The sequence below is a fragment of the Schistocerca nitens genome, chromosome 3, assembly GCF_023898315.1.
Source record: "Schistocerca nitens isolate TAMUIC-IGC-003100 chromosome 3, iqSchNite1.1, whole genome shotgun sequence".
Lineage (NCBI taxonomy): Eukaryota > Metazoa > Arthropoda > Insecta > Orthoptera > Acrididae > Schistocerca > Schistocerca nitens.
In genome coordinates, this window is record NC_064616.1 from 632,272,002 (window position 1) to 632,287,473 (window position 15,472).

At 40.0% G+C, this 15,472-nt stretch overlaps 1 protein-coding gene across 2 annotated transcripts in view; it reads left to right on the forward strand.

The window, feature by feature from the left end:
* The window catches only part of LOC126248575 (cullin-2), a 190,678-nt gene that overhangs the window by 97,178 nt on the left and 78,028 nt on the right, over window positions 1-15,472 (forward strand). For both annotated transcript variants that reach the window (XM_049949681.1, XM_049949680.1), the window contains exon 10: window positions 1,578-1,727. In XM_049949681.1, the coding sequence (XP_049805638.1) occupies window positions 1,578-1,727 (150 nt within the window). The remainder of the gene's footprint in view (window positions 1-1,577; window positions 1,728-15,472) is intronic.

Below are 15,472 nucleotides of genomic sequence, written 5' to 3' on the forward strand. Positions count from 1 at the left end.
ATCACAGCAAAGCTGCCATTCATGATCCTTATATTTGATTGCCTCTAGCAGTAAAGCCATGGTTTCATAAGTTCCTTTCATGTCTACTGCGTAAACCAAAGGTACCGATGGAAAGGCATTGCCATTATGCAGTAGTACTGCTTTCAAGCTGGTTTTATTGGAGTCAATAAATAGTCGCCACTCCTGTGGATTATGTTGTACACATAGCTGCATCATCAGACCATTGACATCTCTACATGCACACATTGAATTCTGCATATCAAAATAGTGAGCAAAGGAAGCACCTCTTGATCTGAAACAGGAAATATTTGTCCCTGGAGCTAGAAAGTTCCATTGTTGCTGTTTCGGCCCCAAGAATTCAGCATGCTGTTTCAGAAGTTTTAGATCATGAACCAAATCATTGAATTCCTTTTGACTAAAGAGCTGAGCCGAAGTATCATGATATTGAGAGCAGTACTCTTCTATATGTTCAATACTTTCTGATTCACTTGACATGGTGCATGGTTCCGTGGCTTTCAAGTTGCAGACAGGAACAAGCAACCCCTCATAATGGGGCACAGGCAAATGCACATTTGGGTACATGTCTAGTTTTGCTTGAATGTCCCAAAATATTTGTAAGACAGAAGTAACAGTGTGAATAATGGTCATTAGGGTCACACCACACTATCGGAACAGCGAATGGCATGGCTTGGCGTTTTCCTTTCAACAACTTGGTTAAGGTTGTAGTGCAAGCAATGCAGGCAATATGAGGTGCAAAATTTTTATCTTGATCACCAACAGGACAATCAAAATACAATTTATATGTCGTCTTAACCAAATCAGTGATTCATGTTCTTTAGGCTTTTGGAGTGAATTTCCCACACACATAACAAAAGTTGTCGGAGTGGTTTAGATAGCAACGAGATTTACTATTTGCCATTTTTCTTAGTGCAAACTTTTTGTGTTTAAAACGTATACTATCTTTCACAAGAAACACTCACTGAGTATCTCTTTCTCACCACTAGATTGCCACATCAATCATTTATTGACAATTTGTAGATCTTCTAGCTCTCCTCTGCAAAACAAAAACAAACAATTAAATATCAAAACAGAAGAACAGCCAAAAAAAAAACCACAACCTTTAAAACCTCAAAAATTGTATGTGCCAGAACATTTTGAAAGGTATATTCGGATTCCACACACCAAAATACATACTAGTTGATGTATGCAAAATGGCTGTCAACTAGTGTTATTTTATACACATTGTAAGCAGTTTTCATATGATGATCAATGTTAATTTATTCTGAAGGCAACATGCAGCTTTTCATAGCTTGTAAATCAAAATCTGCAATTATTATAGCATGGTTAGTTGGATGGTTTCAATCATTATGCTTCATATTGCTCATAAAAAGGGACTAATTTTACACTATAAACCAGTACTGTAGTTCTAGGGCATTGTTTCTCTTAACTGTAGTGCGTAAATGAGTAAGCTCAGTTCCTGAAAGTGAGGTTATAAACATGCATGAAAAGAATTTATTTTCAACATGGGGAGAACTGTGCTGCATCGCTAATATATCCTTTCTTTTGGTCTGTTTCAGCAAGCTTGTGGTTACGAATTCACAAACAAACTTCATCGCATGTTTACAGATATATCAGTTTCATCTGATTTCACTAACAAATTCAATGACTTTCTGAAAAGTACATATGGATGTGACTTGGGATTCAATTTTTCTATGTATGTCCTGCAGGTAAGGATGACTGTTATCTATGATGATATAGATCTCAACATAGTATCAGTGAAACATAAGTGTTCCTATTTTAGTGGCTAGTGTTTTACTGAAGTTATACTTTTTCTGTACAAAAGGGGTAACTGATTATTTGAAAGTGTATACTATAGTCATAACTTCCACATTGCACAAATAAAAGTTTGTAATAAAAATTGGTTTGTTGTTAATCTTAAGATGTGTATGTATGCTCTATTTGTGGGTTATGTTGTACCACGATAGTTAATGAATTTGCCATCATTTTAATGTACATGTGTGTTTCATTTGCAAAGCCATTAGCATGTACACTTGACAGCACAAAAAGTTGCAGTGTCTCAAATAAATTTGAATTGCTACCATATTACACAGGAGTGAGTCACATCACGGAGTGTACAGTACTGCTTATAAAAATAAAAAATATTTGTAATTTTGAGTATAATTGAGGAGTTTTTCCCTCAGCACAAACCATACATTCTCAAATGAACAAAGTGGCTGGATTCAAAGTGAGGTGATTTGGGTGTCTGACTTTGTATTGTCAGTGGCTATTATAGTATGAATGGTGCAAGTATGAATGGTGCAATGGCAGACATAACTCGCCAATGAAAGTACAAATTAAAAAATGCCTTCAGTCACAAGTTTTTGTGTTTTATTAAACACACGATGCATTTTGGATCCTGTGGGTCTATCATCAAGTGTAACCTGCCTTAATACATGATTTATTTTTTCTCTTGAATGAGGTGAAATGCATATTTCAGTCAGGAAAAGGTTAGATTATGAATTTCATAAGTCAAATGTGGAAAATATGTGCAAAATATTGGAAAAAATGAACAGTGTAAACTTGCCACATAACCCAGGAAAAGTGTTTTTAACATTTTAGCACCATCATACATTCTTTTCCCCAATCCTTTTCATACGTATAACTGCACTCAAGAGGCACATTTGCATACACGTGTGTAATTACTTCACAGATGTTGTTGTAGATGATGTGATCAAAGATGAATTTATTCATAGTGCCAGAAATCTAATTATTAAACAATTGACAAATGCAAAAAAGCTCTCCATATTAGGCTGCTCATGAGTGCAACAGAAAACTGCCATGATGTGCAGAGATAATGTTTGATGTGATAAATTACTCCAGAATGGTATTCCTGTTTGGGTAAGGTGATCATACTTGGATCCTCTAAATGTGTGCATACATGGTTTAGGTCACAAGGCCTTAGTTTTTGAAAAAATCACGGTCAACAGTTATCACCTTCGAGCACTTTACTACTTTGAGCTGGAGAGTTGGAGCACTGATTAGAGATTTACTTACAGACAAGGATGTCGTGGGTTCAAAATTCTGTGCTTTAAGTCATCTTTCATTTTTTGTACTATAACTTATAATTTAAAAATGTAAGTAAGTAATTCACTATCTGGTCAGAAGTACCTAGACACCCCTAGTCAGAAGTACTTAGATACCCCTATGTAATATAGAATTGACCACAAGATGTCACGAGAGGCCGACCCACTAGTGTAAAAGGAGGAAGGGAGTATTGTTTTATCAATAAAGAAGCAGTAATGGCAGAATTGGTTGGTTGGAAGTTGAACATGGATTAGTCATTTGATGTCACCTGATTAACAGATCCATTAGGGACATTTCAGCCCGTGTTAATCTGCCCAAATTGACTTGTTGATGTGATTGTGAAACTGATACAAAAAGAAGCGACCACATCTAAACCAAGACCAGATACCTCGTGTACTGACAGACAGGGACCATTGAGCATTGCGGAGGGTGGTTGTAAAAAATAGCATAAAATCAGCAGAAGGAATCACTTGTGACTTCAGGAGCGCTACCTGCAGTCCAGCTAACACAGATACTGTGTATAAGGAGTTAAAAAGAAATAGGATACAATGGTCGAGCAGCTCCTCATAAGCCACTCATTTCTGTAGTCGTGGTAAGCGATGCTTGAGGTGGTGTAAAGAGTGATGCCATGGGACAGCGGATGACTGGAAACAAGTGATTTGTAGTGATGAATTATGCTATACCATCTGGCAATCTGTTGGAAGCGTTAAAGTTTGTCGAATGCCTTTAGAACGTTACCTGCAATCGTGCGTAGTGCCAGCAATGTGGTATGCGGAGGTCATGTTATAGTATGAGGGCACTTAACACTAAACATGGATGGATAAGAGCATATGTTACAGCAGTGTGCACTGCATATAGTGAAGCAACAGTTTGAGATGATGATTGATTGTATCAGCATGACAGTGCTCCCTGTCATAAAGCAGCATCTTTGAGGCAATTGTTTATGGACAATAACATTCCTGAAATGGACTGGCTTGCCCTTAGTCTCAACCTGAACCCAACGGAACACCGTTGGCAAGAGTTATAATATCGACTTCGCTCCAGACCCCAGTGTCCAATGTCATTACCTTCTCTGGTTTTTGTTCTTAAGGAAGAATGGGCTGCTTTTCCTCAAGAAACATTCAGACACCTAATTGAAAACATCCCCAGCAGAGTCCAAGCCATCATAAAGTCGAAGGATGGGCAGTCCCTGTATTCATGTCCCCAGACACTTTTGATGAGATAGTGTACTTGACCTGTAATGTCACTTGTAATTCATCACCACCTCAGTGGTGACGAATGAGCACTACCACCATTACTACCCTCTTTGATGATGATGATGATGATGATGATGATGATGAAGATGATGATATCATCCTCTGTAGACTGACTGTGTTTAAAGAGGGACTAACTAATCTGCAAATTCTGTTTTCCTGTAGCTTTTCTCATTAATAGCTCTATACTTTGTTTTACCCTTGTTGTAATGTATCAAGAACAACTTTCAACTTTTCAGCAGTGTGTGTGGTGATTTGAAACTTACGATTGGGGTTTAAGTTGTACTTAACAACATAGTTCACTCACACTTGAAAGGAAAGGGAGCCAGGTTGAGTCCTGGTCCAGTACACAGTTTTAATCTGCCAGGAAATTCCAAACAGATATACAATTCACTGTAGAGTGGAAATTCATTCTAGATACTATCCCCAAGCCTTTGTCTAAGCCATTTCTCCACTATATCCTTTCTTCCAGAAGTGCCAGTCCTTCAAAGTAGGCTGGAGAATTTCTGTGAAGTTTGGAAGATGGGGGAGGGGGGGGGGGAGAGGTACAGGCAGAAGTGAAGCTATGATGGTGGGTCATGAACCATGCTTGTTTGAAGTCTTGGTGTGACACACAAATTTAATCCACCAGGAAGTGAAGTAGCTGCGATTCCTGTAGCAGTTTCTTTACACTGACTGTCTACCATGGAGGGCCGCTCCCATCAAAAACTGTTCTGCTAAGTACCTGTGTATCCAGTGCTTGGTCAGTTATCTTTCTAAACTTGGTTTAGTTTTCTTTGTACTATGGTAATTATTCTTGCTACAGTTGCCTCATGGTCAATGATACTAGTTTCAACCTGAAAATCCTAAAATAAAGTCAGATCTATTTGTTGCCATCAGAGCTGATATACATTGAGGTGATATAAGTCACGGAATACCTCCTAATATTGTGTGGTACCTCCTTTTGCCTGGTACAGCGTAGCAACTCAATGTGGCATGGACTAAACGAGTTGTTGGAAGTCCCCTGCAGAAATAGTGAACAATGCTACCTCTATAGCTGTCCACAATTGCAGAAGTGTTGCCAGTTCAGGATTTTGTGCGTGAACTGACCTCTCAGTTATGTGCCATAAATGTTCAATGGAATTCATGTAGGGTGATCTGGGTAGCTAAATTATTCACTCAAACTGCCCAGAATGTCCTTCAAACCAATTGCGAACACTTGTGGACTGGTAACATGCCACATTATCGTCCCTAAAAATTCCATTGCTGTTTGGGAACAGGAAGTCCATGAAGAGCTGCAAATGGTCCCTAAATAGCCAAAATAAGCATTTCCAGTCAATAGTTGGTTCCATGTAATGTAAACACAGCCTGCACCTTTATGGAGCCACCACCATCTTACACAGTACTTTGTTTACAACTTGGGTCCATGGCTTCGTAAGGTCTGCACCACACTCAAACCCTACCATCAGCTCTTACCAGCTGAAATTGGGACTCATCTGACGAGGCCATGGCTTTCCAGTTGCCTAGCATCCAACTGATATGGTTACAAGCGCAGGAGAGACACCGCAGGTGATGTCATTAATGAAGGCACTGTGTCAGTTGTCTGCTGTTGTAGTCCATTAACACCACATTTCACCCCACTATCCTAACAGATGTGATTGTCGTATGTCCCACATTGATTTCTGTGATTATTTCACACAGTGTTGCTTGTCTGTTAGCGCTGACAACTCTACGAAAATACCATTGCTCTTGGTCGTTGAGTGAACACCATCGGCCACTGCATTTTCCATGGTGAGAGGTAATGCCTGAAATTTGGTATTCTCAGCATTCTCTTGGCACTACGGATCTCTAAATATTAAATTTCCTAACAATTTCTGAAATGGAATGGCCCATGTGTCCAGCTCCAAGTACCATTCCACGTTCAAAGTATGTTAATTCCCGTCATGTGGCCATAATCACATCAGAAACCTATTCCCATGGATCACCTGAGTGGAAATGACAGCTCCACCAGTGGACTGCTTTTATACCTTATGTATGCAGTACTGCCGCCACCTGTATATGTGCATATTGGTATCCCATGACTTTCGTCATCTCAGTATTTCTGTTGTGAGTGAACTAGTATTATTTTGCAAGATGTCTTGTCACACACACTGTCTGCAAAACTGTAACTGCAGCAACTGATAGCTGGACAATTAAAGTTTCCTCCAATGACAACAGTATTGTTGGAGACCACATGTACTAGCAGGCTGGGATTTTATAAATAGCTTTCATTTACATCTGGGAGTGAGTCTGGGGATCAATAGAGGGATCCAACCTTAAATTATCATTATTTTATCTGTTTTGCTCGCTCGCTCGCTCGAGAAGGTTAGGTGAGTGTTTCGGCTAGAAAGAGGAGAAGCAGTTGTTAGCATCTCACTTAGACAGTGAGCTGATATCACTTAGTTCCAGTAAGATGGACGTAGAGGAATTATGGGCAAAATTTAAACAGATTGTAAATCATGCTCTAGACAAGTATGTGCCTAGTAAGTGGATTACGGACAGAAAAGACCCACTTTGGTTTAGCAATGAAATTCGGAAAACGCTGAGGAAGCAAAGGCTGTTGCACTCAGAAGGACCCGCAAATGACCACATGCAAAGTTTAGTTGAGATTCGTGCATCTGTGAAAAGATCTTTTTTTTTTAAGCATACAACTACTGTGCACAAAGCATACAACAACTACCACCATTGTACTTTAGCAAAAGATCTGACTGAGAACCGGAGAAAATTGTGGTCCTACGTAAAATTGCTAAGTGAAGTTATTCATGTACGAGAATCCTACAGACACACTGTTGTTTGGCCATGAGACAGTGATAAGCATCTATGTTGTAGAGAAACAACTGAAAGAATTGAAAAAAATAAGTCACCATGTCTGGACAGAATCTCAGTTTCATTTTACAAAGTCTACTCTATGGCATTGGCCCCTTACCTAGCTTGTATTTACCACAAATCTCTCATCCAGTGTAAAATCCTAAGTGTCTGGAAAAAAGTGCAGGTGATTCCTGTGTATAAGAAGGGTAACAGAATGGACCTGCAAAATTACATACCAATGTTGTTAAGATCAGTTTGCTGCAGAATTTTTGAACATATTCTCAGTTCAAATATAATAAATTTCTGTGGGACCAAAAAGTATCTGTCCATGAATCGGCATGATTTTAGAAAACACTGCTAGTGTGAAACTCAGTGTGTCCTTTTCTCATATGGTGTACTACAAACTATGGATGAAAGGTAACAGGATGGATTCCATATTTCTAGATTTCCAAAAACATGTGATATGTGCCCCACTGCAAACTGTTAACAAAGGTATGAGCATAAGGAAAAGGTTTGCAAATATGTGAGTGGCTCAAAGACGTCTCAAGTAATAGAAACTGGTATATTGTCTGTGTCAATGAGTGTTCATCAGAGAAAAGGGTATCATCCCATATTGCCCCAGGAAAGTGTGCGAGGACCGCTGTTATTTTCTGTACACAAATGATCTGGCAGGCAGAGTTAGCAGCAATCTGCAATTGTTTGCTGATGGTGCTGTGACATATCAGAAGGTGTCGAAGTTAAGTGACAAAATTTGTAGTGGGTGCAATGAATAGCAGCTAGCTCAAAATGTAGAAAAATTTAAGTTAATGTGGACACATAGGAACATCACAATGTTTAAATATCCAGGTGTAACACTGCAAAGTGATATGAAATGGAATGAGCATGTGAGGATTGTGGTAGGGAAGACAAATGGTCAACTTCAGTTTACTGGGAGAATTTTGGGAAAGTGTGGTTTCTCTGTAAAGGAGACATATAGGATGCTAGTGCAACCAGTTCTTGAGTGCCGCTCGAGTGTGTGTGATCTGCATCAGGTCAGGTTAAAGGAGATTCCACCATTATGAGAAGTGCTTTTGTTTTAATGATGTCCATCCCAAATCCTATATCATTTCTGTACACTCTCTCCCCTATTTCTCAGTATTACAAACATACTCCTCTTCTTTGAACTTTCTTGATGTACTCTGTTAATCCTGTCTGATATCTGCTTTCAGAGGAGAGGAAGATGGAGTGATTTTGCTGGGTACCAGGGTGCGTGTTTCATAGATGAAACAGCGAAGGATGAGTGCATACAAAATTCTGTGGCACAGTGCGATATCCCCTTATTTGCAATCATCTCGCTGTTGAGGCACCTAGCCATTTATTAATGGAAGTGAAAGTAGCTCAGATCAAGTCACCTCGCTGTTGAGACATCTGACCATGTGTTGAAGGAGGGAGAGTGGCTCAGATTGATGAACAAACTTTGTTCAGTGAAGTCAGTGTGGCATACTTCCCATTCGCCAATGGTGAGAGATGAAGTGCTTCTAAGTTGCCTCCTGAAAGAGCACTGTCCTGTGTCACGTATGTGGTACTTGTGCTATTCAAATATATGGGCCGTGATCAGTTTACCAGCTGATCTGTGTTCAGCTACGGATATTGTCTTTTGGTATATACTTTTAAACATTTTAACTACACGCTAGTCTCAAAATATTTTAGGACTGGCATTAATGACTTTTTTATAGTGCGTTAATCATATCAGAACCATCACATTCACCTGTCGTTGTCGTTGTCCCTTTATCACCTGCCACTCTACAAGTCACTGTTAATACCAACTCTTTCTACTTTGCCTACAGTGTCCATTGTCTTGCTGCAATTGAACACTCCTCTCTCAACTATTGGCTAGTGCCAAACCCATGACCATGTCCTTGGTAACCATGACTAAATATATCCTCACGTAGCACTACTCTTTTGCAGGAATCACCAACTACTCTACAACACTGCTATGGATGGATACTTACGTGGTGCTTTCCTATGCCAAACTTTTCATATGCCAACTGGAGGTAGAATTTATAGCTACCGAAAGGTCTAAATCTCTCTCCTCATTGAGAGGCATTCATTACATCTTGAACTTCACCCTCCTCATTTGTTTCCATGGTTCAGTGAGCCATCTTACTGGGGTTTGACCTCCACCTTCCATCTGCTGTAATAGGAACCTCTGTATACATCAATCATAAAATTCACAAATAACAACTCCATTTCAACTGCTACCACCAATTCCACAGCAAAAAGTCCCTCCCATATATCCTGGCAGCTTGTTGACAACACATTAGCAGTGACGAGCAGTCCACCTAATATGCTTAAGATCTCTCCCAGGCCTTTGCCTACTGAAACTACCCTCCCAAACTTGTCCAGAAACAGATCTCCCATGCCTTATCTTCACATGCAAATAGTAATCCTCACACACCTGATGAACCACCATAAAGAGGAACCCTCTTTAAACTCTCTGGTACAGGACTAGAATAACTGAACTACCTTCTCCCCCAGAGCTTCCACTAAACATTCAAATGAGGAGTATTCTTCCAATAAGCCTCCCCTCCCCTGTTTCTAGAGTGGTATTTTGCCACCCATGCATCCGACACAGCATCCTTGTTTCTCTTGTTCAAGTTTGTGTTCCTTCTCTGCTGAACTTTGATGGCACACTAAACACAATTGTGAAGTGGAAACATGAAGGAACATCTGAACATTGGGGAGGGTCAGTGCATAAAATCATGTGAAATGCATCACCCCACAAGTTCAAATGTGCTACTAGCAGTCTAGCTCGCACAATGTCAGTGCACGAGAATGGGATACAATGGCTGAGTGTTCCTGATAACCTATACATTTCTGTAGCCACTGCTAAGTGATATTTGGAGTGGTGTAAAGTGTGATGCCATTGGACAGTGAATGACTGGAAACAAGTGATTCAGAGTGATGAATCAGGTTATACCGTGTGGCAATCTGATGAAAGGGTTTGGGTTTGGTGAACGGCTGTAGGATATTATCTGCTATCATGTGTAGTTCCAGCAGTAAAGTACAGAGGGGGTGGCATTATGGTAAGGGGGTGTTTTTTGTGGTTGGGGTGTGGACCCCTTATTCCACTTAAAAACTAAATGTTGAAGGATATTAACATGATTGTATCAGCGTGACAGCGGACATTATGATAAAGCAGCAAGTGTGAGGCAATGATTTGTGGACAACAACAATACTGAAATGGACCGGCCTACCTAGAGTCACACCGTGACCTCAATTGAACACTTTCAGGATGAATTAGAATGTTGACTTCACTCTACACTCCAGCATCCAACATTAAAGCGTCCGCTCCAGAGTGTAAACTATCATAAAGGTGAAGGATATCAAAATCAGAGAACCACAGGAATTTTGATATATTGATTTCTACCTAAACTGCTCAAGAAATACTTGTTGGTTATTATTAAAACACAGTTACTTGCAGAGGTCCAGTATGGGCTGTAATTATCGTATGGAAGTGAAACTTGGTTGACAGCCTAATGTGTTGCAGCAGAATTAATTTATACGAGACAAAAATTAGTTCCAGTTTTGGTCACCAGGTGTGAATCTGAAACTGAACGGCGTCGACATCTCTGGTGCTCATATTGAACATATTGTGTAAGCGACTGGTAATAATATCAACAACAGTATGCCTTTTCACTTGGTTGATCTATTCTGCCCATGTCCCGTTCCTGATCCATTACATACGGAAACATTTCTATACATCTTTCTTGCATTCACAGCACCAGATTTGCATCTGGTGGCCAAAATTGGAACAAATTTCTTTCCACCTTAAATAGATTCCGCAGTAATGCGTTAGAATATCTACCAAGTGTCACTGCCACACAATAATTACAGCCCACACTGGACCTCTGAGAGTAGTTGCACTTTAATTACATCCACCTGGTATTTTAGGCCACCTGTAAATCTGTGAACATTTGTGGGCTTAAATGCAAAGGCAACAGGACAAACGTACCACAGGCTATTTGATTTTGTTGATTCCTGCCTGGAGGAAGGTGTTCATGACGTGGGTGTTGGATGCATTTGCTTTATCATCTTAAATGCTTGAAACTAGTTTGGAGGATAGTGTCCTCATAGAGCACAGCCCTCAAATTACCTTTGATTTGTATGGGAGGCCTTCAGCTTCCATTACATAATACAAACCCAAAACATGATTGGCCCACCTGAACCCCTGGGAAGGCATGTATTTGTACGTGGCAACCTCCTTACTCTTCATGCATCAAACAAATCTGGTGCTCTTTGATGAAGAAAAACCTGCTGCCATTGATCCCAGTTCTGTTCCACATCTTCCCATGCACACATTATTTGCATATCAAGCTGCTGGAGAGTTCGTACTGTTCTTTGTAATGGAAGCTCAGAGGCTAGATTGATAGTGTGGGGATGATAGCGTACTGTCTTGCTAGACACATTCTTCCAGTTGCCCCCAAACAAGCAGCAAGCACTTCTTTTGCGTTTTCCTCAGCATACTTACAAGCCGTAATTTGTGGGTAGTGGTTGTCGGCTGCTGTTTTTTACGAAAGTCAATCATTATTAAAAAAATCTTCAAAGTTTTGTACCTTATGATAGTGGTTGACTATTCAAATGATGTGTTAAAGTGTACGCCAATTCAGCAGGCAACTTCACACAATGTAAGCTTGAAATGACTCTTAAAAGATATTTTGACAAACTGTACAGTGTATGCAAGAAGAATTGTTCCATTCACTATCACACACACAGTAGCTCTAGTGAACAGCAGTGAGAATGGAAGTTGGGTTATATCTATGTTACATAGGTGGATGTCTGTGACAGTGTCCTGTGAGTATTTAGAAGGAGGTTTCTGATACAGAAAACACAAAGTTTGTAAGTCCTGAGGGTAATCCAAAACTATTTGGACAGTTTGCTTCCCTTCTCCCTATCATCTTAGTGTAGGCTAGAGCACTGCATCTGCATGGTGAACCAGCATGATCAGCATTTGTTCCCTATCACTCACTCCACACACAGTGTGGAAGCATGCAGCTGACAGTTTTCTCATTTGACGTCACGTGGGTGTGCACTCGCTGAATTTGGGGGAAGAGGTGGATGGCCCTGCCGTGCGGCTAAGTAGATGACAGGAGTGAACATTTGAACTAAAAAAAAAAATCCATATGGACGTATGCCCTATACCAACTGGTTTCTGAGATAGAACACATTTAATGTACATTGTTATGTATTTCCTGTATTATTCAGTACATTGACAGGTTTACGCATGTTCCTATGTACAGCAGTTAGTGAAGATCTCACCATACATTTTAACAAATGCGTATTCTAAGACATTCATGTCTGATAAACAGTCTACAATCAGGAATTTGACGTATTGGAAAGCGTCAACAGTATTCTTTGACAGCCGCAGTACTACTACTATTGCAGAAGCCGTAAACATACCCCATATCTGCATATTCTTCATTAGTGTAGATCTGTGGCATTTTAGCTAGCACGTACAAGGACAGTTAACTGGTGCTTTTCTTTGATATTCTCTCAGTCCCTCCCGCTACGTCACTCACAACACACCATGAGCAACTGGGCATTCAATGGGCTAGTTTAATGGCAGAAAGACATCCCGAGCCAAGAGATTGAGAGCAATGAGGGCAGTTGGGCTAGAATAAAATGTCAAAGAGGTTGGATGGATAAGATGTATATGTGCAGGCCACCAGCCCAAAAAGAAGAATGAATTACATGTGTTTTATCTCAGAAACCATTTGGAATAGGGCATATGTCCATACGAAGTTTGTTGCTTGAAATGAGCTTTTGTGCCAAATCCCTAAATACTGACCATTCCTCCTGGGACATCCTGTAGAATGTCACTGCATTTTCTTTGGTTATTTCTTGTACAGCATTCTAAACTAGTGTTGGTTCCCTTGGTTCAGAGCAGTTTCTATTTTTCTACTTGATAAGTAACTTACTAAGAGTTGGTGTGGAAATGTGCCATGGTGGCTCTATGGGCTAAGTTCAAGACTATGAATATAAATTCTTGGGGTTTGATCCCTGTGGGCCCTATAATTTTGTTCTGTTACTTATCACTTCTTCCACCTCTTACAGTGAGAAAACTGCCATTTTTTCAGAGTATATATAGGTGTATCCCTTCTAAATGGCTTTACAAGTTGATTTAGAGTTGGGATGAAGGCAAACAAACACCACCATGCTTATTAATCTTTTAGTTGAGCCTAGCTTTACTTGCTTTACAGCATAATAAGTACAACATAGAAATGCTTCCTATCCTGACAGCCTTAGCAGCTACACTACACTACTGACACGACTAAATTCAACTGACTGTGCACTTGCAAGTACTTGTGTCACTGGCCTCCTAGTAAGGTGGCGTAAGGCAATCACATCGAATGGAGATTATGTTGAAAACTAGGGTTTTGTAGCCAAAAGAATGGGGAATAATAAGCTGTATTGGGATCCTAAATAAAACCAACCTGCTTTCAGGAAAAAATGTGTTGCATTACGTATTGAATACCCCTCGTACGTAAAATACTTCCGTGTAACCAACAATTGTTAATTAAAAAAATGATGTGCTGCATGCACATAAAGGTTGATGTACTTTTTGTGCATATAACCTGGCAGGGTGCGTACTGCTTAGGACATCTTGTATAATACACATGGTAGTTTTGACTGGTAGTATCTTATACTCTGACTTCTTCTTTAAGGTGTTTTGAAATGTTGAAATCGTATTGTTAGCATGTTTGTACTAGATAATATGAGATTTCCAGGATATATACTACACGAAATCAGTGTGTCACACAGTATCATATTCATGAGGAAAATTACATTCCTTTTGTACTTGGAGAGGAAAACAAATAACTTCTGCACCTAGACAAGTAATTTATCGACAGTGTATCGTGTTGTAAGAGAAGATGAATGGTGCCAAATGCTAATGATTGCATGCTTGTTCCTTAAATTAGTAACTGATGCAGTAAACTGTTTGATTTAAAATTTAAATATCAGCAACAGCTCTCATGTTGCAATCTGCTGTGGAGAAAAGAGGGACGGAATTGTAGCACTGCATAGAAGTATTGCAAAGATGATTTCCATCTCTTCATCTTGGAGGGACACAGAAAGGAGAGAAGTATTCAGCTATAACCTTTTGAGTGCATACCCAGTGATGTAAAGGGATTAAAAGATGGTAAAATTAACTTCAAAAATATTCTCTCTCTCTCTCTCTCTCTCTCTCTCTCTCTGTGTGTGTGTGTGTGTGTGTGTGTGTGTGTGTGTGTGTGTGTGTGTGTGTAAAAACTAGGTTAAGACAATCTTGCAAATGGTCAGCATGTTGCCGTATATTTCTCTGAGAGGGTGTTAATAATTGCAAAACTGGCTTGTTCCATTTCATAGGGAGATGTCACAATTATTGATCAATGCAACATGCAATTTACTAATCTAAAGTTACAAACCTACAATATAAGTCATGTTCTGCTGAAGAAACAAGACAACGCTGAAACTTCCTGGCAGATTAAAACTTCGCCGAACTGAGGTACAAACTAGGGACATTTGCCTTTCGTGGGCAAGTACTCTGCTGACTGAACTACCCAAGCACTACTCATTACCTGTCCTCACAACTTTACTTCCAGCAGTACCTCATCTCCTGCCTTCAAAACTTCACAGAAATTCTCTCGCAAAAATTGCAGGACTAGCTCTGCTGGAAGGAAGAATATTGTGGGGACATGGCTTAGCCACAGCCTGAGGGATGTTTACAGAGTGAGATTTTTGCCCTGCAACAGTGTGTGTGCTGATATGAAACTTGCTGGTAGAGTAAAACAGTGTACTGGACAGAATCTCGTAACTCGGAACCTTTGCGTTTCGTGGGCAAGTGCTCTACCAATTGAGCTACCCAAGCATGACTCACAACCCATCCTCACAGCTTTTACCTCCTTTCTTCCAGAAGTGCTAGTCTTGCAAGTTTCACAACAGAGCTTCTGTGAAGTTTGGGAGGTAGGAGATGAGGTACTAGCAGAAGTAAAGTTGTGAGAACGGGTCGAGAGCTGTGCTTTTGTAGCTTAGTCAGTAGAGCACTTGCCTCCAAAGGCAAAAGTCCAGAGTTTGGGTCTTGGTCCAGCACATCTTCCAGGAAGTTTCATGTCAATGCACACTCCATTGCAGAGTGAAAATTTCATTCTGGAGACAAATGCTGTTGCTTTAATTATTGTTGTGCTTTCTGTAGCCTTATTTCAAAGACAGTCACAGAGTATTCTTGTTTAGATTAGATGAATTTTTGGATATAGTAAGTGGGTAATTTCCCCAACCCCTACAAAAAAAAA